The following is a 25,706-nucleotide window of genomic DNA, read 5'->3' as shown; positions in this document are numbered from 1 at the left end:
TGTTTATGGACCACATGGACTGAGAATGGTCCTCCAGGAACCCGTTATAACCACACACCTAGTGGTTGGTTTGATTCCCAGACATTTAATGATTGGTTTGAACGACTATTACTTCCGAGACTGAAGAAAAGTGATGGAAAAAAGGTGATCTTATGTGACAACCTGTCTGCACACATATTGTTTCATGTCATCAAACTGTGCAATGAGAACAACATCTCCTTTATATGCCTTCCCTCAAACAGCACTCACTTCACACAGCCAATGGATGTTGCTGTCTTCAGATCACTTAAGGGCACTTTGAGAAAGATTTTAGGAGAATGGAAAGACAGTGATGCTGGAAGGAATGCTGTTCTGTCCAAACAGGAGTTCCCTCGTCTACTAAAACCACTTATGGAAGAATCAAATGCTACTATAGGTCAAAATCTTATTTCGGGATTCCGAAAATGTGGAATATATCCTGCAAATGTAGACGAATTGCTTTCTGCAATTCCTTCAGCAAATAAGGCAGTTGATTGCGAGACCATTGAAAAGTCATTTTTTGAATGCCTGGAAAATCACAGGGCAAAGTTCACACAGCCTCTAAGGGTCGTTAAGAGAAAGAAGGTTACAATCTAGCCCGAAAAAAGTGTAGCATATGAGGAGTTACTGTCCCCAACCCAGGACACTTCACAGCACCCACTAAATGCTAAAGATGAAACCCACAAGAAAATAAGACAAAGCAGGAACAAAAGGCAGAAAGTTGTAAAACAATTCAATGAAGATGAGGATGTTGATGGTCCAGAAGATGCCACTTCAGATGCTGAGAGTGACTCCGATATGCCGACATACACAGCCTTAATGTTGAATGAAGCTCAAGAAGACGATGAAGAAACTGACGTTTTCAATGGCGAAAAATCAATTAGAGATGTTTTGGCACTACCAGCCCCTCAGAAGATATTTGGGGAACATGTGGCTTTTCAATATGAAGGGGAAATATTTCCGGGCAAAATACTCAAAGTCGGCAATGAAGAGGCAGAAATTTCAGCAATGGTGCGATCAGTGAAATCCTGGAAGTAGCCTGCAAGACCAGATGTATCTACATATGATTGGGAGGATGTCATTGGGCACATCAACCCTCCAAAGCAGATTTCCAAAAGGGGAGTGTACAGAGTTGTAGAACTAGAGATCAAGTGGTTATGATGGTGTTTTGTGAATTTCAACATTAAATATGACATTATGAATTTTACATAACTTTTTGTGACAGCTGCCAGATTTTATAGTTTTTTGGTGGGTTTCTAAGTCAAAAAAAAATATTTTTTTTTTTTAATTAAAAAAACAAAGCTTTGGTGCAATCAATTGTTCCTGCGTTTAACTTTGCACCAATCGTCATTATACATCCAAATACCATTTAAATAATATTGGTGCAAAGTATCCTACTCACATGGGTAACTTTGCACCACATTATTTTAATTTATGCTAGGCATATCAGGTTATTAATTAAGTTCATAATTGTATGTAGATAGCATCATTAAAGTCTAAAGAAGTAAATAAAAGTATAAACATATTATTTTTTAATATATTAACAACATAAAGAATCGCAAAACAAAAATAAATGGAAAAATTGGTGCAAAGTAACCCCGTTTTACGGTAACTGAAAAGTTTTAAATGTAATAAAAAACTATGGTGATGAAAGCCTACAAACAGTATTTAATAACATGTATTAAAAAATTAAATGTTCTTTCAAAAATGAATCAGAAAACGTGATATTTGCACACACTTATAAAACAAGAATCTTCCTAGAGAACAACATTTCACCAGCTTCGACTGCCTTCTGAGGGAAGCACGACAGTGTTCTTTGACAGACATCACACAAGATGGTTGCATGATGAAAAAAGGTACACCCTAGAACTGAACAAGTCCCAGAATATGCAGCTGCCAAACCAATAAACAGTATGTGTGCAACTGCTCACATAATTCACACTAATCTTGTAATTTTTCACCAAGTTCTAAGCAAGAAATGCCAATATTTTAATCAGCATCAATTTTGGACCACAATTATTTTTAGTGGTTTCTATGTTGATTTTCATTGAATGAGGTGACGAAGTGGTAAATGGGTTTGAATTGTGGAGACCTGGGAGTGAATCTTGGTCCAGCATCAGGATTTTGCTTTTTCATGGCTTCTTTAAATTACTCAAGGCAAATTCTGAGGTAGTTATTCCTACAGGCAACTGTAAATTGTGTTGTGTTTTTTGTCTCTAAAAACCTCACTGTTCAATGAGATGCAATGTCCAAATAGGCCTGTTCAGGAGGTAGAAGGAAGACATTTAATTCGCTGAAATCTTGAATTTCCCAGAACTCACAACTTATTATGTCTTAGATGAGTATATGACTATTATTTCATAATAAATGGATTTTATACTACCTCAATAGCCACATGTGTGCCATTCAAAATCTGGCCAACACTCCTCGGCGAGGAGGTAACTAAGAGAGATTGTTATGGTCTCAGCTACCCACACTGAACCATACATCTTACCATATAGTTTGTCAGCCACTCTCTGGACAGTACCTTGCCAGAACTTCTCAAAGACATTTCTATGAAATTGTTCACTAGGACATTAATTCAGCATGGTAGAGCTCCGGTACACTTTTAATCACTGCTCCACAAAAATTTAATATATATATTTGAGCAGTGAGTGACAGAATGAGGTGTTCATTTCTTGGCCTCTGCACACTTGTAACTTGGCATCACTGAATGTTTTACTATGAGATACGTGAATAACATTGTGGCCAGATGTGTGGCCAAAATAAGTCAACCAGAGGGGTCCCTGGAAATAACACCTTAGTATAATAGCAGATTCCGCTGTTTTATAGAAACAATTAATAACCATAATGTAAATTTAAAACTTAATGATTAAAGAAAATATTTTATGTAAATACGGCATTTAAAAATCTTAGGCAATGCAATTCTTTTACTGGATGTTTATATGAGATGCCAATTGAACTCTTGGATATTGGACACAGTATATGATTCATCCCCTCTGTTGTTGCAGGCTTATTACCGACTTTGACTCTTCCATGCATAGGTGTGGCCAATAGCTACATATATTCAGCCATGTGAAAATTGGCATGAATGCACAAGTTGAAAAGTCAAACCTATCACTAAACCATTTTGTAAAATTTTCAGCTCCTTGATATGTGTAGATTAAAAATAATTTTTAACAAGAAGGAATTTTAACCTCCGCTAGCCCCTTCCTGGCTACACCACTGCTCTTATTTCATAACATTGAACATAGGCATGTAGCCTTTAAGAGTATACGAATAAATATGGTTTATTGAAGCACATTTTTAAAAATGCTAATGGTAGGCAATTAAAATATGTTTTATTGATGTAAAATATGATAATGTTTACCATACTTGTACAAATATACAATTTTTTTTTATTTATGATAAGTACTAGCAAAATTACTTGTAATGCTGTAAGCCTGCCATTTCTAATTACTCACCAAGAGTTTTCTCATGTAAAATGTTCATCAACCATTACATTTATGAAATCAACATTTAAATAATGAAACATCATTCACTTACATCATGTATGCATGTATCTTTCAATGGAATCAGCTAGTTATCTTAAATGCAAACTGAAGTTCTACAACATTGAATACAATTTTAATAAGAAAACTACAAAAAGAAAAACCCAACATATTCATAGAGAAAATAAAAAAAGCTTCCTAGAGCTGCTGATAACACTTATACCCCATTTTTGGTATGGAGAAAAATGTGCCTTCGCTTATACAGTGGTATAATTGCCCCATCAGAAGAATAACAACAGTGAGTGCTAGGGAAAACTGCATTCTTGCATAAAAAAAAGTATTTTATTTGACACTTAAGACTTCTTGTAGTTTAACTAATCAAAAATTAAATTAATGTCACCTTAACTCAAATTGCTTGGGTAGCCCAAAAAAAAACTTTTGTCAATTATTACTAGCCTGCAGAGAGTGCTATAAATACTAGTGAACTACTAGCCTGCAGAGAGAGCAATAAATACTAGAGAACTTGCAAGCATAGTGACAATAAATACTAGGGAACTTGCAAGCACAGTGAACCCAGAGGCAGAAACCTCCACCTGAAGTCTTTTTTTTCCTTATCAGTAAATTATCTAATGCAATTATTACAAACAAATTACCAAAATTAATGGCACTTAGCTAAAGCTTGCACTGGAAATCTCCCCAATATTCATAAACATCCAGCTAATTAATTTCAATTTAAAATTACTCACCTGTCTGGGAAGCTATCAATAAACTTACATAGATTAATTTGCTTCTTTAACAAATACTTAAATAACACATTTTTTCTTGAAATTTATGTGTTTTTTTTAATGTCACTGACAGTAGCTATATCATGGTTAAATCAGTATCAAGTCAATGCTCACCCAAAGAGAAAAGTTACTAGAAACGTAACTATAATGTCATTAACTTTGGCAATCATGTTACAATTTATTCTAGAATAACAAACTAAGTGTTGGCTCACAGCATTTCAACTAATTTAGTTGCCAGTTTGCTAATAATAAAGCAAAAGTTATTTCAACATTGGTAATAAATAATTAATACATCCCAAATATATGGCCATCTACCTTACCAGCACCATTGATACTGAGAATAACAGAAGCATACAAACAAACATCATGGGGCACAATTTTACCATCCATTCTGGGAAGAGCACAACTATCCCACTTTTAGTGCTAGGGAACAATTTTCCCAGGTGCCATTTTCATGCATCACATTTTATCACTCGTGAAACAAGAAAATACATTAACTTGAAACACTATCCACCAAAGTAAACACAAATAAAAGGAAAGACATTTATTTCAAAACTGTGCACAACACTGCAGCAAATAACTTAATTTATATAATATTATTATATACAATGCATCATGTATTAAAGGTTTTTCAGAAATTGGGTAAAGCAAAGCTCCTCTCCATTGTACCCAATCTGAATGGCAATCTAACATTTATTAGGCGCACAAATGATATTTTATCAGTAAAATATCTTTCCAAAAAAATAATTGAGTAGTAGTTGCATAACTTGATGTTCGTGCTTTACACATATTTACCCTTCCTAAATTAACTGGTCAGTTAAAAAACCAAAAACTACAGTGAACAAAAAATTATTCACATACTCAGCAAACCCAAACAGCAAAAATTGTATGTAATAACTTTCAAAAAATGTATCAAGATACAAATCTAAACAACAGTTTTGGATACTGCACAGCCTTTAGTGGAATGAGTTAAATAAAATAAAACTATTAAAATTTAATTACTAGCAAAATATGGTGAGAAACTTTGTCATTAGTCATAACATAATGCCTAGAGATACAGTACTTTAGGTTTCTCAATTATGTTGAAATTTTTTTTTATTAAGCAACATGTTGTATGTTATAGAGCCAAATTATGCCATAATCTACTTACCTTAAAAAACTAATTTCTTTATTGTAAAGCAAAGTATTTTTTTTTATTAAGCTTATTTGTCTCATCTACAAGGGTCACTTAAGACAGAAACATATCTCAGACCTAGGATACAGACCTAGGATAATGACCTTATAGCAAGGAACCATTTCAGCATTTGCCTAGAGGTTTTAGCGAAACCACGGAAAACCAAAGAAAAAAGGATGGATCGAGATTCTAACCCACATCCTTCAGGATGTGAATCTAGTATCTTTCCAACCACTGTTACCAGCACACCACCTTTGTCCATTAAATTTGTGTAGTATAGCTCTAATGTTATCAGTAACTATAGTAAGTGTAAAAAGTATTCATACACTGAGCTTTTTTACAAAAGTTTTTGTATACTGAGCTTTTTTTACAAAAGTATTCGTACACTGAGCTTTTTTTTTACAAAAAATAGTGTAATTCTATCTAACAATACATGATACAAAAATAAATGATAACAATTCTTCTTTTCTTGATAATATTGAACGAAAAAAACGACGAATAAGAATATTTTTCTTTTCAAAACAAAAACAATAACGAAATAAAGCGATTTTGGGTAGTACAAAAAGTATTCATACACAGTCGTTTGTTCTTAATAAAAAATAAATTAATATTTTGTTGAGTATCCTTTTGCATCAATTACTGCCTGCAGTCTTTGTGGCATCGAATCAACAAGATTTTTTGTGATGGTAGGAGAAATTTCTTCCCATTCTCTTTGTAAAACTTAGATGAACTCCGCGCAATTCTAAGCTTGTCTTTCCCTGATTAAATTTTCTAGAACACTCCACAAAAGCTCAATAGGATTTAGGTCCGGTGATTGGGGAGGTCTATGCAATTGGCCGGGTACATTATATATGTAATAGCCAATTTTTGGTAATATAAGCAGTGTGCTTCAGATCGTTGTCCTGTTGAAATGTAAAATTACTTTCAAGTCCAAGTTTTTCGGCACTCACTGCTAAATTATTTTTTAAATTGTCAATGCACATCTTATGGTTCATTGTTCCTTCAATAACATGTACCGTATTTACTCGAATAATTGTCGCCATCGCTTAATCGTCGCACCTATTGTTTGAGGTAATGAATTTGGTATTTAAGATTATCCTCATAATCGTCGCACCCTAATTTATTGACGGCGACTGAGGCGCGAGGCGCGAATGGAACAGCCGTAAACACAATGGAACAGCCGTAAACACAATGGAACAGCCTGCTTTCACGTGGCATGTGGCGCTTATCATTGGTCCAACCTTGAGCGGCATGTCCTAATTGGCCGTGTGGGAGGAAGGAATGTGTGTGGAAGATAAGATGCTGTGATGCCAATGTTTTATCTCGTTTGCATTGGAGTGGAAAGTACTGGTAATTGCAGAGTTTGAGAAAGTTCATTTTGTGAAAATATGGGTAAATACAATTCGTATACTGCCGCTTTCAAGTTGCGCGTAATCACATTTGCAGAAGAGCACGGAAATCGGGCTGCGGAAAGAGAATTTTCAGTAAATGAAAAACTTGTTCGTGACTGGCGAAAACAAAAAGACAAATTGAATAACACGTGATGATAGCGGCGACTAAGATGACGTTGACGTCCCGGCAAATGAAGAATCTAGTTCAGACAATGAATAGATAAACTTGGTAAATGTTCAGACTGAATGTGTTTTATAAATGTATTTTGTTTATTGATTTTTTCGCAATGTTGTGTTTATACTATATTTTTTTCTTGTAACCAAAAGTTGTTTTGTTTATTTTGCGCATATTGTAAATAAATATTACGTATAGGTACCATGTACCTCGATATTAACTTCTTTAATTTAGCATTTTCAAGCGATTTACAAAAAAATTTGACTTAAAAATTTTTTTTTTCAATTTCTCCTCACATAATGGTCGCACCTCACTTTATTTTCAAAAAATTTGGTAAAATTGCTGCGACGATTATGCGAGTAAATACGGTAACTTTCCGACTCCTGCAGCACTTATACACCGCCACACCATTACCGAACCACCACCGTGTTTGACAGTCGGTATGAAATGACTTGGATGCAGTTCGGAGTTTTTTTTTCGCCATACTGTACGCCTGCCATTCGAACCAAAATTATTAAATTTACTTTCATCGGAGATCACTTTGTTCCAGAAATCACTATCTATATTTCTGTATTTTTTGGCGAATTCAAGTCGTTTTTAGCAATTAGTTTTGTTGACAAAAAACTTTTCCTCATGACTCGACCATGATATCCATTTTTCCGCCAGATATTTCAAACTGTATTGATTGAAACTTTTGTATTTCAATCTTGCATGGTAGCAGCAATCGTCAGAGCAGATATTTTAGGTTTTTTTTTTATAAGACGCACGATAAATCTTTCATCGGTACGTGAAAGAGCGTGTGGTCGACTACTTCTGTGCACATTTTTTACCGTTTTCCGTGTGCCAAATCGATTGATTATGGATTGAATTGTTGAGTGGGCTCGACCGACGATCGTCGAAATTTGCGTGAGACTTTAGCATTGATTATGGAGCCTAATAATAATTTTTCTTTCTTCCTCTGTAGTTTCTTTTCCTTTATGACCCATTTTCGACAAGTAAAAAGTAACAACTGAATGAAATACGGAATTTTCGTCAATAGACATGGAGGGAAGGACAAACCGAAAGATGTAAACAAATGTACGAACAGTGTTCCCAACCTAACATCGAATGTTGTCCTTGGTCTCATAATGTACAAATAATATTTGCACTTCCCGAAATCACTATATTTTGTTATTTCTTTGTTCCAAAAACTAAAAAATTCTTATGCATTAGTTTTTTTTGTTCAAACTTATCAATAGAAGAAGAATTGATAATATTTATTTGTTTATTAAATTTTTTTTATCAAATTCTTTGATAGAGATACACTATTTTTTGTAAAAAAGCAGAGTGTACGAATACTTTTTACACTCACTGTACGTTAACACTTCATTAAAAACTTAAGCCATATTTTCCAGTGTTCAATGAAAACATGTATGACCTTGAAGTGGTCGGTGCGCTGTGTTTGAATTTCGCGCCGCGCAGCAGGCATTGGCGCTCCTTCCCTTCCTCCTTTTCCCCCTCCCTGCGTCTAGTGCTGTGCTTGACTTCCCCTCCTGAGGTGTCCGCGCATGCGTGTTGCGCCTTCTGTTTTACTTAAAACTGCGTGTATTGCCTTGATGGCCCTTCTTGTTGGTTAGCAAATTATGGTTGTTATAGCCAGTCGGTGCTGGTATTTACTGAATTCAGTATGTAGGTCAATTAGTTAAATGTAGTGAGTGTGACAGCGGGGAGACTTCATGCTTGTAAGGTGGTGACCCTTACATTCGTGTGACTTGTAACAGCTAAACTGTAAGGTATTCTAAATTGTTTATTCGGCCGTCACCTTTGAAATTACTTTTGGCATTATTTCTCTTTACGTTTTTGCATTAATAGTTGGCATTGCTACTCGTGTTTTGCCTCACGTTTCTCCCCGTCATGTCGTTACTTGTGTTTAGGGCAATTTGTGTGCAAATTGTCAGTTCGCTTTTGCGTAATGTATGTAATCATGTAGTGTTAAATTTTTATATCTTATGCATTTGAATCTAGTTGCACTTTGCCTAGTGTAGGTTAGGCCGCAGACCCCCGCGTTAACATTTACGGGTCTTGTAATGTCTAGTGAGGCATTTGTCTGTATTAACGTAATTCTCGGTCGCTGGGATGATTGAGGGTTGTCTCTCTTTTGCACTTGCTGACGTTAATTTAACGAGAGATTATTCTTTACTATCCTGTTTATATCGCGGTGTCAATATTGTATTTGTCATATTGAAAATACGTTCACGTATTTGCCTTCACATAAATGGTCACACACCGTGACAATTGTACTAGTGTTATTGTTCTGTGGGATACTTACTTAATTTTATATAATTGTCTCTGTATCCCTTTGGTAATTCATCTGCATTAATTTCAATGTAAAATGTTTGTGTAATTGTATGAGGATCTAACATGAGGATTTTGCCCACGATTAAAACGAGATGTGTTAATTTAAATACTTGCTGATTTAACCTTCGCATCTTGACTATCCTTGGCTATTATTAATTGGATCACACTTTTGAACACTGTTTACTCAGCTCATAGAATTATATTATTTTTTAAAAGATTGTGTTACACGCGGTTGAAGGTTCTCGTGAAATTACTTCACCTGCTGACACTTTCCTATGAAGTTCATGGAAGCCTTCAACCTTCACGATGTTTGTTAAGATTGTGAATCTTCTTATTTTATGTAATAAATGTGTATCGTCAAAATAATAAAAAGGTGAGCAGCAAAACACATCACCATATTAAGCACTTGAAAGTGAGAAACAAACTGATTACTGACATGCACTTGCATCACCAGAGCACAAATAATTTACCATGCACATGCATATATGACAGTTGCAACATAAACTGTGGTGATTGTACATATTATGTATATAACGATCAATGGCAAAGTAATGCAACAACCTGATAACATGAATGTTAAAAAACTAACCTCGAACTTGTGCATACTTCTCAGTAATGATAAAAACCAACATTTTTATTATGTGATTTTGTATCGATACAGTAGTGACCTCCCTCTTAACCAGCCACCTTTTAACCAGCCGCCACGAGTTTGAGACCATGACTCACAAATCTGTAGCAACTTGTCTCTAGCCACTAGCCTAGTCGGTTCAGTTGAGTTACTGATTTACTATGGTGTTGACCAGTTAACAGGGAGTCCACTGAAATTACAAAAACCCCTAAAACTTAAAGATTACTTTTTACAGAATAAATTAATTTATTGGACAATCAATAGTTTAAAACCTACTTTGTTAAACAAGAATATCGGAAGAAAAATTTTAACATAAAACTAAAATAAAAACTGAAATTAATTTAAAAATGAAAAATATAGAAATAAATTTTTTATACAGAAAATATAAATGAAACAAATTTATTTACTTTAAGATAATTAATATACTACATGAAGATGAACCAAGATCTCTAAGATTACTGTGAGATTACAAGTGCCAACTTGGTGCTCATAAAGTTTCATGTTAAGTTTTGGGATCATATTTGCAACCATGAACCCTTCACTGTTGAAAACTTGCTTGGATAAAGGCAACTAAAATAAATGATTCTGGGAATATAAGGCAGCAACACATCAGTCACGGAATATACAACCTACAAAAACCACAGTTACAAGAATTCTTACGAAGCAGGCTAATGCAAGATTGGTCAACTGGCCCAAAAACATGCATGTTTACTTCTACGGCTTGTCTAGTTGATACCTTGTCTCAGGCAGTGCACTTAGGGCGGGATTCATAGTCGAAGCCTTGTTTGGCGAATAAGTAATACTTTATAAAGTAGTGCTTATTCTTCAAGTAGTACTTATTCCAGCAATGAATTCATAAACCTATACTTGACGAAGTAATACTTGAACAAGCACTACTTATATTGGCCATGCTGTACTTGATGAAGTATCTCAAAAAGTAAAGGACGAATTTTGTGCCAACGTAACGCAAGCAAATATACTGCTGTAAATACATAGTTTACCTGTTTGAAAATAAAATTGCCCACATTTCAAACCATATATGCGATTAAAATAATGAAATTAATACGTAAGATGATATTTATAGTTTATTTGATAGTGAACTTGAATAACATAAATATGAACATGTATTAAAAACAAATTTACAACTGCATAAATATGTTTTTAATGTTTGTGTTGTTAAATTATGTTGGCCATCTTGTGTCTGTGATCTATATTATAGAGGTGTAAAAGTAACGAAAAAAAGCGTACCCTTATGTATCTGTTACTATAACAATTTGTACTTGTTACTATCGTATCGTAACGTTACTCGTTACTTCTGATACCGCATATGCTATGTTATGTTGCAGCAACGAATCGAGTCGTATTGCGTACGCGTACTGTACGCGGCGTACAGTATGACGTCGCGTAAAAAATAATAAATAGAATATAAACAATTAACAATATTTGATAATTAACAGTTTTTGTTAACCATGAAACAATAAAATCTCATTAGAGCAGCTTTTTTATATTATCTCTTTTAAGATAAGAACAAAAAAACGTGAAAATACGCGATAATAAAAAAACAAAAACATACATATTTCTAATTTGTAAAAAAATACTTTCTTACGTTGTTTCTGTTCCAATCTCAAACTTTGTCTACACACACAATACCTTTAATAAACAGTAAAAAACTTGGACGACGAATTTCCAAATTATACTTTACTTAATAAACAAACATAGTTCTTTGTAACGTAAATTCATTGAATATGCGCGCGCATGCGTAAAACATACGAAAAATGCGAGTAACAAGATGCGGCCGTGTGTAACGTTTCGTTACTCGTTACTAGATGGCGCACCCGTAACTCAGTACCGAATACATACGGTTTGCTACAGCTCTATCTATAGGCGGGTGAAGTTAACCACGTGGTAGCGAAACAACACGCTAGCTGCAGAAGAGGTTATGTACGTAGCCTGTATTGTTTACAAAACTAAGTGGCAACTATTTGTTTCGTTTCTTTTCCCCAAATTGAATTTGTTTACTCTCTCAATTTTAATTTAATATATGGAAAAATTAACGGGAATTAATACCTTACATAACCTATTCCTTACAACAAACAAATCCGTACCAGTACTTGAGTCACCTAGATAGCCAACTTCATGAAGTATTACTTATATCAATGAATAAGCAAGGCTTATTTGATTATGAATACTTGCGAAACAAGGGAAACTTATTTCATGACTGTGAATTCGTATTGAGCAGTACTTATTTGACGCAGTGCTTCGTGAAGTATTACTTGAAGTAGTCCTAATAAGCAGTGCTCTTTTTGTTCGCTATGAATTTAATACCATACTTAAGCATGCATATAAGCATTACTTTTTTCAAGTATTGCTTATATCACCACTATGAATTCCGCCCTTAGACACACACATGTTAATGTGTTTTTTTGACAACAAATTGCATCTTTGTCAAAAAATATTAAGATTTCCATATAAACAAAATTTTCTTGTAAACTGTGAAACACTGATCTGTGTTATGTAGAATGTTACCCCAATCATTTTACAATAATTAGTATTTTTATCTGCACATCTAAAAAATAATTTTTAGTCGAATATTCACATTTGTTATGCAGAAGCACAGAACATTAATTTTTTTGAGGACAGAGAAAAAAATAGTGTAACCAAGTGATATTTGTAATATGAAGAAAAACACTATGTTTCATATTAGTTAGGTGAATACCACCTAGCAAACACTATGTTTTCCAATTTTTTAGTTTCTCTGGATTCTATTAAACTTATTATTTGTGGAAAATATTAATTTCTTAGAAATTACCACCTTATAATATCCAAATGATGAACAGAAAATTTTAAGAGGATTTTAGGTTTATGATAATAAGACATGTCAATGTGTTTTACTTGGTAACAAAACTGGCATTGCCGATGCCATACAGGAAAATAAAAAAATATATCTCTATAGAGCTGTACTCAATAATAAAAGCAGCAGCAGGCAATCCGAGTTTGAGTCCTAGCAAGGTCCAACTCCAGTTTTTTCTTATATGTGAGCGGTTTATTTTGTAGGGGAGAAATTATGTGGGTCATTATCAAGGGCAATGATATATTTTCCTGGCAGAGTAGGAATAGGCTGCTTCTTATACCACTTTGTGAAAATTTTACCATTTATTTAAGATTTGGTTTTGATTTAAAAATTAACAGTGCCCCATTAAGAAAACCTTTCAAGGCCTCAATTTTCCCTCATAGTTCTCAAGTGCCACGCAACCATGCTATTAGGATGTAATTTTTTTTAACATAACTCCGTTGTTTTTTTGTATTTTCTTGAACCTAAAATCCAAAATTTTTTAGAATTGTACTCAGTTTCCCTAATGCTTTAAAAAATTTTTCCTCCGTCAAAGCAGACTGCAATATCTGAATTATTGGCACTATTTTTTTAAACACTCACAAATATTACACATTTCTCTTTACTATTTCAAACCCAAAATGAAACTAGCTGTCTATTTAAATTTTCTCTTTTTACCATGCGTCGACATTTAAGATTTTGTTTCTACAGTAAAAATAAATGCCTTCTTTTCTTATTTGCTAATTAACTTTTAATACTTCGCTGTAGCAGCTGTCACTCTTTTCATAGAATAGTCAACTAGAATAGTGACTGTTATGTTCTTTTTATTTTTCTTCACAGTAAAAACAAATAATTTGCTAGTAATTTCTCTGCATTCACTATGCACAGTTTTACAAGAATCTCACATTTTACTACTAAAAAAAATTTTTTTCGACTATATAATGAAAACATTTTTTTTATGTGATATAACTACATTATACCACTTGTAACAACCCTGGTTACTTGCCCTCCGTGCTTTCCAAATAAGATTTATTATGTTTTTATAATCAGAAATGATAGTTAGGTTTCCTAGCATTATGTAAATAACAGCTGTTTGTTCATTTAAGAGGTATTAGTGCATTTGCAATATGTTTTATGAACATTAATTCCATTAGTTTAATATTTTTAATAGTTCTGGTGATTTGCTTACTTAATTTGACAAAGGAATTTAAAGTTATTTTTACTTAAATTTTGATTATTCATTTAAGATTTTATGAGCTTTATTTTTCTTTTGTATTTTTTGCTATGGCTATTTGTTTGAAGGCAGGCTGATGCAGTAGTTTTGCCAGTTACATAAGCAATAAGAGAGACAAGTGTATCTTGTACATGGGAAAAAGAATCACGTGATGTGTCTTGTGGGCGAATTTGCAAAGGAAAATGATTTGTTTTCATGGCCGAACAGTGTTCTGTCATTGGTCGTAATTGTAAGCTGCTCAGTGATTGGTTGTTGATGGCATGATGAGTACAGTTTTTTTTTCCCAGTGAACAAGAAGCTGTAGTAGGTCACCATATAAGTAGTTACTTGGGGCAACTACGAGAGTAGTCGTGTTTGTTGGCAGCTGGCCAAATTTGGAATATTAATGTAGGGAAGAGAAGATTTTCACACCTAAGGGCTGGGCCAGGCTGTGTTCAACCTCGTTTAGAAAATTTTTAATTTAGAAGATTCAATCACAGGCAGCAGTGAAGGCCTAGAGTGGAGCCTTTTAGTAAATTATTGACCAAGCAGAGCAGACAGTGGTCTCTCGGCCATCTGCACCGTGTGTAGCAACCAAACGCGGGATTTTGTCAACGAACTGTAAATAAATATCTTGCCCAAGTAATGAACTGATTTGTTTGAAAAATTTGTGCTGCTAGTTTTTGTTGTCTTGAGACAAATGTTACTGCGTCGTACAATGATGATCATGTTCAGTGTTTAATAAAGGCAAAAATAAATTTACAAACTTTATTCGTGAATTTTTTATTTATGCAAAACCATTTTCAAAATGATCAGGCTTAAAGTCATAAAGGAATATTCTACGGAACTTAAATTATTTCAGTGCCCAGCAAATTTCAAGTGTTTTCATGAATGTGTAATTGTGCCACAAAATTCTATTCTTTTTCTTCTGTTTAAATTTTTAAACGTAACTTTCTTTAATCGTTAATAACCATATTTTGATTTTATAGTTAACTTTTTGCGTAAGCTAATTTTCTGTTTTTTTTTTTAAATATAATTTGGCCTACTGTAGTATATTATTTTTATATTTAATGTATTTAAAATTAGAGCTTTGTTTTATGGGAAACCTTTTGCTTTACGAAGTTCTGTTAGTTTCGAATTTGCTAAAATATTAGGGAGTGAGCTCCGCTGGGTTTTTGTGTGTGAGCTGTTGGTGCGCCTGGCCGCAAGACAGCGCTGGGAGCGTGGCAGTCCAGGTGGTGCGGAGCGAAGACTAAGAGTCGTGAAAAGGTTTCAGTGGCAAGCGGGGAACGTTGCGGGATATGGCTCGCCAGAGGGCATCGTCAGGCAGAACTACTAGGCCTAAACCATTCAAGGGGCCAGTGCAACTCATCTGCTGAGTTTCAGCTAGTTAAGTTACCAGCCCTGACTGAATTGGGTGTGATGCCCAGGATAATGTTTGCTAGAACTTATATTCCCATCAGTGGATTGTTAAACTGATTATTTTTGAGATGACCTGAAATGGTGTTTAACCCGTTATTGCGGACATATTAATTTATCAACATCTGCAATACCTAAGCGTGTGTGAGGCTCTTCTGGACAACCCTGGCAATAAGGTTGTGCGCTGTGCCCAAGGGAAAAGTTACATAGGCTGCACTGCTATTGCTTAGTTTTCAGTATGGAGTTGTTCCACAATTTACATAGCATCAAAATCTGGGTAATGATTATCCTACAGATAGGCATATTTGGGCTGAATTGTTATATAACTGAGAAACTGTTGTGAGGCCTAGAACTGATTGTAGTTTTAAGTCAGAGGTTTAGACTAGGGCCTTTTCAAGATACTGTTCCCAAAACAAACATTTTCTTGTTTTTAGACAAACTATGTGTGATATTAACTCTGTGGCAAGTATTTTTCCTGTGGAATATAACAGATTTTTTTTTTGTTGGGAAATATGAACTTTTCATCGAACTGCAATCAAATTGCAATTATCATTGGCCAACCCTTTTGAAAATATAGCCCTTTAATTTGTGCCACAACTCAAAGAAATTTTTGGAGCTCGTGGACTTGATAATGAGTGGAACTTTTCTAGATGCAAAAAAAAACATGCTTAACATTTAATATTGGACATTATTTGAGGACTAGTTAAATGCTGAAAGGCATAACATATAAGCTCTTTTCAACAACATTCTTTGTTTTAATTTAATTTGTATGTGTGGGTGTGTTTAATTGTATTATAATGAACTTTGAACTTTGGTGACAATATTTATAAAAATTAAATTTTCTAAAATTTAAAACAGTGTTATTACAAATACCTCTGGGTTGCTGAGGTTTTTAAAGTCGTTAAAAGGTTGAATCTGTCATATTTAAAAATAAATATTGTGGTTAAATAATTTGTTTATGTTTTGCCAAAATTACTTAACTCCTTTTCCGTTTAGTTTCTGGTTTATATTTTTTACATATTGCTACAATGGCAGTAGGAACTAAGTTTGCTAATATCAAAGATTTTACTTTTTCATTTTATAATGTTTATGATTTTGACTTAGGCAGAAGCAGGTGGCAATGTTTTTCAGGTATGCAGTGCATGGTTGAAGGCATCCATACCACATAATCTAGACCAATTTTGAGCTAGCAGGAGGTCTGGATTGTTATAGACTACCTGCACTCAATAGCTTATTCCATGCAAAAGTCTATAGCAACTAAATCCGTCCTAATTCGAACTACAGGTAGTCAGAGAAGTGGCCAATTTGTATGTAACCCAATTGTTTTGCTTCGGCCATTGGTGGTCGAATAGAAAGGAAGTTGGGAAGGGGAAGAAAACCAAGTTGTATTTTTAATTTTTTCTCGGGTTTCACTTGAGTTTGTCAAGCAGCAGGGTTATTGATCACATGATATTTGAAAATTCTGAAAAATAGGTCCCTGTTATGCAATTATTTTGTATTAAGGGAGTAATAATATATTTTAATGGCAAAACAAAAGTAAATAATAAAGGTTATACATTATTTATGCACATTTACATTTTGCATGCATTAACAAGAAAAATTGTATTTCTTTGAAATATTACAGCAGAATCAGCAAGAAAATTATTGCAGGATTACGTATAAGCTGCATAGAATGGCTTACTGTCTATGGTGATGTTTCCCATTTTAACATTAACACTTTTGACTGGATGAATAATGTAACATTTAATTATGAAAGTAAAATGTACCTAGTGTTTTAATGGAAATTTGACTGAGTTAAATTAAAGACAATGTATCTTATACAAACCTGAGGTCCAGATAATATACCAATATTGTATAGCCTATCCATAAAAAATAATTTTGAATAATAAAATAAGAAGGCACATAAACTTGTGGCTGTGGTGTTGTTCTAATTGGTATATTAATTTTGTTATTTTGTGGATTGGCTGATTCAAATTTAGATGCATTCTGCATTTGATTATTTTGCGCTCATAACAATACTTTAAAGCATATTATCAAATAAACATTTTTTTTAAATATTAATTAGTGTATCCTATCAACATCATTAGTGACTGGAACACACAATGACATAAATCAGGGAAGGTATCAGCTACAGCCTAAATAGTAAGGTATCAACTGAGCATTTTTGTGCAGTATTAAGGGAAACCATGGAAAACCAATTTCAGGAGCGCCGGACAGTTTCACCACTTTCAGATTTCTATGAACTACTTCTCAGAAATAATATAAGACTAGTACTGTACGTTAAAGCAATTTACTGTTGTTTTGATAAAAGTACCTTATTTAAATGCAAAAATATGTAAAATACAAAAAAAAAATTATTTTTACTTTAAAGGCTAAAACGAACATGGTGAATTCATAATTTGGAAACTCTGTAATTTTATAAGTTTTGATAAGTATGTGAAAAAACAAGAAACTAAAAATAGATCATAATTTTGACATACAAAATCTGGCGATCAGACTATTGATTTAGTCCACATGATCTGCCTTTTTGAACGTGGCTCGAGTACATATTCCTTTACAGTGCCAAGTAAATTATCAGTTAGTGTTTCTTCAACTATACATGTGTGGCATGTTATGTCACAATGCCAACAGAAGCTTCTTTCAACAATGAATCAAGCATTTATACGTGAAATGAGCCATTGGGCTAGAAACAATAAATACATACATATATACATATGTTTGAAGTTAGTAAAAAGGTAAAATATCACTTTTAGTAGAGCATATAGCTGCAATCAGAATTTTGTCCTGCTTTAATTACTAGGGCATTGTGCAGTATTAACCAATGAAATTAATAGTACCTATATGGTTCATTGTATGATAAGATTAAAGGAATATTCATGCTTTTAAGACACTCTGTTTCCTCACCTGTTCTGAGCAATTTTGCGAAGTGTGTCTGGACACCTTATTAGTTTGTCTAATGTCTTAACGATTGAGGCAAATGATGGTCGATGCGTTCTTTCTTTCTGCCAGCAATCGAGCATCAGCTGATAGATAGCTTCAGGACAGTCCATGGGTGATGGTAACCTACAAAAATGCAGACAATATTATTTTACTGCTTTCATTCTGATAATACATATTAGTAGAAATGTAACAATTTATACAATAAATATTATTTTCAAGATTATAAAAAAGGATACATTTAATTATAATAATACAATAATTTGTTAATCATTTACATAGCCACAAAGCCTACAAATTAAATTAAATGATTTGTTCCATCCAAATTCCAACAAATTAGGTATGCAATAAAGCAGAGTATCAGCCACTCTATATTGATCTTTGAATAGGAAAAGAAGCATAATTTATTAGGTACCAACACATAGAAACATAATGACTTGTGATTAGTCTTTAAAAGTATTCACAGCTTAGATTGACAGTTTGTTTTTAATTTTCTTTGAGTCTTGTATATTTTCAATATATATTGTCATTTAGAAGCACTGCTCAACTTTTATTTCCAAGTATTGACAACTGAGGTTGATAATTTACTTTTAACTAGCTGTAATTATTGTTTATTTTCAATGCATATTGTAATTTAACAGCATTTATATTTTCAAAAAACCTTTTTAACTCTGTTAATAATTATTTTTATTGTATTAGATAGGTTTCAATGTGTACAACAGTATTTTTAAGGCTCTTTTTATTTAAATTTCATTTCATTTTATTATATTTTAATTAATTTCTGGAGAACAGTTGTGTTTCTAGCATTTTCTGCACTATAATAGTTTGATGAGATGAAGTGACAGATGTTTCCTCAATCGCACAGTTGACACCGACCGCTGGTGCTCCCTCTAGTTGCACAGGCCACTCTTAAAAGATGACCCCCAATTCAACACTGTCAAATAATGTAACCACTATTTGTGAATTCAGATATTTATGTTAAAATTCCTGTCTAATGATGATGTTTGCTTACTTTTTAGCACTGGTTTTGTGAATTTAGGTTTGTACTTATATTTAAATACTTATAATTTAGGTTCATACTCATACTTTCATACTATTTTTTTTTTTCAACCCACCAACTATCACACAAAACTCCATATGAATCACTCACTCTTCTTGCCATTCCCTTAGCCTTTACCTATAGAGCTGAATAAAAAAAACTGTTTGAAAAAAAATTTTGCACTCTGCCTGGATTTAAAAAAAATCAATCCTGGAGTAAGAATTAATTATGTTTCATTTATGATGGTTCAGTTATTAATGAGGACTAGATTGGTATCATAAAACCCCAGCATCAGTCTTCTTGTAGTTAACTTACTTTGAATATATTCTAGGTTTTCTTACCTGTATCCTTTTTCTATGGACTTGATAACATCTTGGTTACTCCAGTTCCAATATGGGCGTTCCCCATACGACATGACTTCCCAACAAACAATACCAAAACTCCACACATCAGATGCAGAGGTGAATTTTCGAAATGCAATTGCTTCGGGTGCAGTCCACCGGACAGGAATTTTTCCTCCCTAAAAAGACATAAAAACTGTTAATTTTCAATACTCATTTGTGTTAACTTTTAAAGTGATTTTGGTTTTATAAAAACATTATTAAATGTATTGTTTTGGCATCACTTTCTACAAATATGTGTTACTAATGAAGTATAGTGCAAGATATCATACCATCATAATAAATAAATTATTAACTATTGAGGTCTGGGCTAGAGGGCTTGATTTATTTTGATACGAGAACTACTGTATGGGCGCCACCGTATCAAAGGGCACACCAACCCGGCAGAGACTCCTCTCAGGATGTGACATCGCCCATGTGGAAGAGATATTCGGACCCTCTAAAATTTTGCAAACCAATTGCCAAGACCTGGTTCGCTCTCAGTGTCGGGCATGCTTCAAGGATTAACGCAGTGGGCTCTCAGGGCATCCCACATGCCGCCATGCAGTAGATATTATACACGTGGGCACGAGAAAGGAACACCATTTAAATCACACGTCTAGGTTTATTAAGAAGTTACATGCTCCCGTATACATAGTCCTTTATACAGTTCAAAAGCCCAAGTCACGAATCAGTTTATGCTGCGGTGTGTCCATACACATGGCCACACAAGAATAACGTAAAGGTGATTAAATACTCGTGGAGGGTAATAAGAGGAGATACGTAAAAAGATTTAAAACCTTAAGAACATGAACGGAAAACTACTTATCAGCGAATACAAGCGGTGAGGTCCCCGGGGTGCTGGTGCATCTGCTCTCGGCCGGTGATGACGAAGGATTGGGGCGAGCAAATGCTGTGACAGCCCACATGGCATCTATCGCTCCGAACCAAACCGCCATTACGTTTTTACGATTGCTTGTCAAGGGTTATTAAAAAAAAAGACACGCAAAACACTTGTACAATAATTGTGTGCTTTCTTGTGGCTAGAATGATTGAAACAAATAGTAATTAAAAAACTAATATCCAAACAAAGTCTAGCTTCGGCCGGACTTGGGTCTGCCTCGGGAATGTCCGGTGCAGTCTTTATTTTAAGCAAAATTAAATATAAGTTTTACTAAACAAAACCCTCCCAGCCGATCTACAGTGCTACAAAATGCTTAGGATAAAAAATAAAGGTTTACAATTAATTTATAATTATATAAGGGGACGGAGCACTGAAACTACGGCGCCCTCTTGCGGGAGGCAAAGGCACGCCATTCAAACACATGTCATGCAGTATAGGCATGTGTACATGTCGGCGGTGCAAATACCATGAAGGAGTGATTAGGGATCCCATGGGACCACAAAGGGAGGGCAGTCTGACCAGGCTTAAAGGGGCAAAGCCCTGGTTGATGTCAACTGCTCCCCCTCGAAATAGCCTGGAACGGATTCGAATTAGTGTGCAAATTTAGAGGGTCCGAATCTTGCTCCCACATGGGCAACATTACGCCCTGAGAGGAGTCTCCACCAGGTCTGTTAAGTTCTCTTACAACATGTTATAATAGATACATGCTGGATATCACTGCTACGGTCCCGGTGTAATCCGCACTCCCTGGTCCGACCACATACGACATTATTGCTTGTCTGTAGACTGGTACCCTGTTGCCAGATATACATCTGCCTTACACACCGTGTTGATGCCAGTTGTATGTGTGGCCATAACACCCCTCCCCACTAGAATGTAACTTAACTTTCCCTTACTGGTCACCCTTAACTTCCACTGATCACTGGTACCAGAGGGGACGTTGAGATATACACCCACAACTGGTAACTGTAGATCTTGTAGATTGCATGGGCTGTGGTTGGTGGGGAACCTGGTCAGGTGAACCGCCTCTCCGGAGAGGTAAAGCTGCTGGGCACAATGCTTGCGGAAAGCCCAGAAATGGAGAGTCTGGTGCTTGGCAGGCCGTACGGGTAGCAGCATCATGAAGGGGAGGCGAAGCTGCTGGTGATGAGCTAGCCACTCTTGCAGATGTAGCAGTCATTTTCTTAGTTGGATGATGCAGGTGACAGTGTTGAAGTTGTAGCATCAGTTTCTTCCTGTGTATCAGGTGAATGTGCCTGATGCCTGTTTTGATGTACGGTACCCAAGGGATAAGCCGGACAAGCCACCCCCAAAGTTGATGCCGCATGACTATGTCCTGACATGGGAGCACTACATCCCTCAGAACTTCTCTGGAATAATGGTAATACAGATGGAGGTGCACCTGTATCGACCATCCTTGTGAGAAGGTCATCAACGTCATTTCCAGATTCTTTAGAAAATCATCGACATACATAGTCAGCAGAAACGTTCATGGCCAGCAACCCAGAGTCTAGCAGAATGTCATAGGCTCGAGTTCCAGAATGACCATGTACTATACCTGGTACCCAACTAGATTTGCTTGAACTATGCTTCATCATCCATACGAGTTCCCCGACTTGGAGTGTGGGCAATGTCACCGGTGTTGGTGCGTCAAACTCGGATGCAGGGTGTAGTTGGGCAAGATGTGTACGAAATGCTCTACCCATGGCTTCCGCAGGGGTTCTACCCATGGACGATGAGGGGCGTGTTCGCATAGTCCATACAGAGCGAGCCACTCGTGCATGGATATCTACATCCTCAAACTTCAGCAGTAACTTCTTGACTGTTTGTACTGGGCATTCTGCTAGCCCATTGGAAGAAGGGTGCCACGGCGGGGTACACAGGTGGCGTATGCCATTTCTGCGAAGGAAGTCATTGAAGGCATCGGATGTAAACTGCCGTCCATTGTCCGTTACAATGACCACTGGTTTGTCAAAATCAGCCAGAATGTAGCGCGTGTGTGTAATAAGAACCAAAGCAGTCAAATTTGACACCACTTTGACTATTGGCCATTTTGAAAATGCATCAATTACAATGAACAGGTAATGTCCCAGGAATGGTCCTGCATAGTCAAAATGCACTCATTCCCAAGCGAATGTTGCACGGGGCCATGGAGATACAACTGATCTTGGAGGTGCATTAGCTACTGATTGACAGGCTTGGCAAAGTTTCACCTTGTTCTGAATGTCCGTGTCGATATTGTGCCACCAGACAATACTTCGGGCAATGGCCTTGCTGCAGTTTTCACATGGGTGTGTGGAATGAATCAATTTCAATACTGTCTCTTGCAGTGACGATGGAATCACGACCCTGTCGTGCCATAAGATGCAATTAGATTGTAGTGATAGCGCTGACCTTTTGTACCTTGTCTGGCCAACCTTGATGCATGTAGCATTTGACTTGCCGCAGAATATCATCATTCTCTGTAGCTTTTGCGATATCTCGTGGAGATAAGAGATGTAGGTTCCTAGCATCCAGGAGGTGCATGCCAACTGGTTCAGGACACAAATCATCTGCGGATGTAGGCTGAGGCAACCTACTCAAGCAGTCAGCATGACCAACAGATTTTCCAGGTTGGTGGTGTAGCTGATAATCAAATGAACTTAAGATCAGAGTCCATCGTAACATTCTCTGCGACAAATGCAAGGATGTTGGTTTGTCTGGAGAAAATATGCCAAGCAGAGGCTTGTGATCAGTTACGATCGTAAACGGACGAAAGGCCAAATAAGGAGTAAATTTCTTAACAGCAAAAATAATGGCAAGACCCTTCATGACTGATTGCATAAACGTCCCATCTGACATAGTGGAATAGGGTGTATCTGGAGACAGAAAATGTACACCCTGAATGGAAACACCTAGGGCATCAAACCAGTTACGACCCAGAAGATTCGGTCCAACACCATCAACAACCAGCACAGGCAGCATGACGGTAATATCCTTGTGCCAAACTGGTGCTTGGAACTCACCAACCAGAGTCAGGGATTGAGATGCCCATGTGTGCAACTCAATTGGTGCCTGATGCAAAACAGGTTGGTCGACCTTATTGGCACAGTATGTATTAAAGGTGGACACATTCATGAGTGTTCGTGAACACCCTGAATCAACCTCAAAGTGCACCATGAAGTTATCAATCAGTATCTGCATGACGTAAGGTTTCTTTTTTAGAGCTGGGGATGAATCAGCCAACAAAAAAAAGACCTCAGATTGCGGCAATGACCCGCCTGCAGTAAAATGGCATGGTAAACCCGCCTGTGGTAGGGCGTCTGCTGCATTGTGACTGCGGGGTTTGTGGCTGCCAACTGTAATGAAATTCGTGTGGTCTTCCTCCACCAAATGTGACACAGCTTTCTCCTTTTGCTTGCAAGCTTTTGCAACATGCCCAACCTTGTTACATTTCTGAAATTTCAATTTGTCTCTGGGAAACGGACAAGTTATAGCAGTATGTCCCTTTTCTGCAAATCGTAAACAAGTTACATTCTTACTAGGCGTAAAACTAACAGAAGGGGGACCAAATTTGAAATTATTGGTTCCAGTGGTATGAAGTTTGTGAACCTCGTCCATGCCGTAGTTCCTAACCTCTAAAACATTGGCTTCGGAACGTTCTACCATTTGCACTATTTCTAAAGCCTTTATGCTAGTTAGCTCTGTCTCGGAGAACAACTTTGCCTGTATATCGGCATTGCGCAGGCCACAAACAAATTGGTACAACACCATGGTTGTAGCATTGCCGGCTAAATTACAGGGTGATGCTAGACGCTTTTAATTCTGACATGTACACGACGGCTGTCTCACCTGGCATCTGACGTCTGTTGACAAATTTGTTGTAACACACCATCGGGTTTACCTTAGGCGCAATGTTACAGTTCAAAATCTCGACAAGCTCGACAAGTGTACAGCCACGCAGAGTCTTCGGCACCGTCCAGTCCTTTAAGTCACGAATGGTGTGATCGTCCAGCATCTCAATTACAATGCTCGTTTTTGGTCATCAGTCACTTGCCCTTTGGAATCCAGCCAAAACTGAAAACGCTCTAGATGCTCAGCCCAGGCTTCTGGGCAGGAATGGTCGTACTTGGTGAATGATGACGCCATGTTGAACGCGATAGCACTTTCACTGAATGTAAATTAAGCACTTGTAGAAAAATAATTTTTCCAGCACACGAATCGTCACTTCACGCATCCTCGTCGCCATTGTTAAATTCTCTTACAATATGTTATAATAGATACATGCTGGATATCACTGCCAAGGTCCCAGTGTAATCCGCACTCCCTGGTCTGACCACATACGACGTTATTGCTTGTCTGTAGACTGGTGCCCTGTTGCCAGATGTACATCTGCCTTACACACCACGTTGATGCCAGTTGTTGTATGTGTGGCCATAACAGGGTCCATGTGCCCTTTCATACAGTGGCACCCATACAGTAGTTCTCGTATCAAAGTAAATCAAGCCCTCTAGCCCAGACCTCAAGAGAGTATTGATTTCATAAGTTTTATATTTTTGGTTATTGTACACTTGGTAGGACTATGCATGAACCATTCCCCATTTAAATTCAATGATAATCATTTTGTTGAAATTGGGAGTTGCTGTGGTTACAATAACTATTAAAATCATACTTGTACATGTTTTCAATTTTCTACATCAAATATTTTCTCTGCATAGCTGCTTCAGACAAATCTTTATTTCTGAAACAAAAAAAAAATTAAGTACTGATGAAAGTTGAAGTTCTTTATGTATTGATGACAGAATTGTTTAACAAGGGTGTATCATTTATGATTCCCTCCCCGAGCTGCGTCCTCTTGGGTGACTGGTTGGAGTCCCCTTCTTTCAGTTTGCTCAGCAAGGCAATGGCTCCCTTAGGCAGGGTAAGCTGAGCCTTTCTCCATCAACGCCCTGTGTTTACCTTGTTTACTTGCCTGTTTGAGCTTTGGTGATAAGAGCAGATCCAAC

General features: G+C 36.1%; 1 protein-coding gene across 7 annotated transcripts in view; it reads right to left on the bottom strand.

Annotated features, from left to right (window-relative positions):
- LOC134529311 (ephrin type-A receptor 4) overlaps window positions 1–25,706 on the bottom strand; it is a 396,457-nt gene that overhangs the window by 31,340 nt on the left and 339,411 nt on the right. For all 7 annotated transcript variants that reach the window (XR_010074530.1, XM_063363232.1, XM_063363230.1 and 4 more), the window contains 2 exons: window positions 19,779–19,957; window positions 18,366–18,524 (listed from right to left, as the gene is read on the bottom strand). Coding sequence is in view for 6 of the 7 variants with exons in the window: in XM_063363232.1 (XP_063219302.1) it covers window positions 18,366–18,524; window positions 19,779–19,957 (338 nt within the window). In the remaining variant the exon portion in view is untranslated. The remainder of the gene's footprint in view (window positions 1–18,365; window positions 18,525–19,778; window positions 19,958–25,706) is intronic.

This window comes from Bacillus rossius, chromosome 2 (assembly GCF_032445375.1).
Source record: "Bacillus rossius redtenbacheri isolate Brsri chromosome 2, Brsri_v3, whole genome shotgun sequence".
Taxonomy (NCBI): domain Eukaryota; kingdom Metazoa; phylum Arthropoda; class Insecta; order Phasmatodea; family Bacillidae; genus Bacillus; species Bacillus rossius.
The sequence above is the reverse complement of the archived record's forward strand: the minus strand, read 5'-3'. Positions and strand labels throughout refer to the sequence as shown.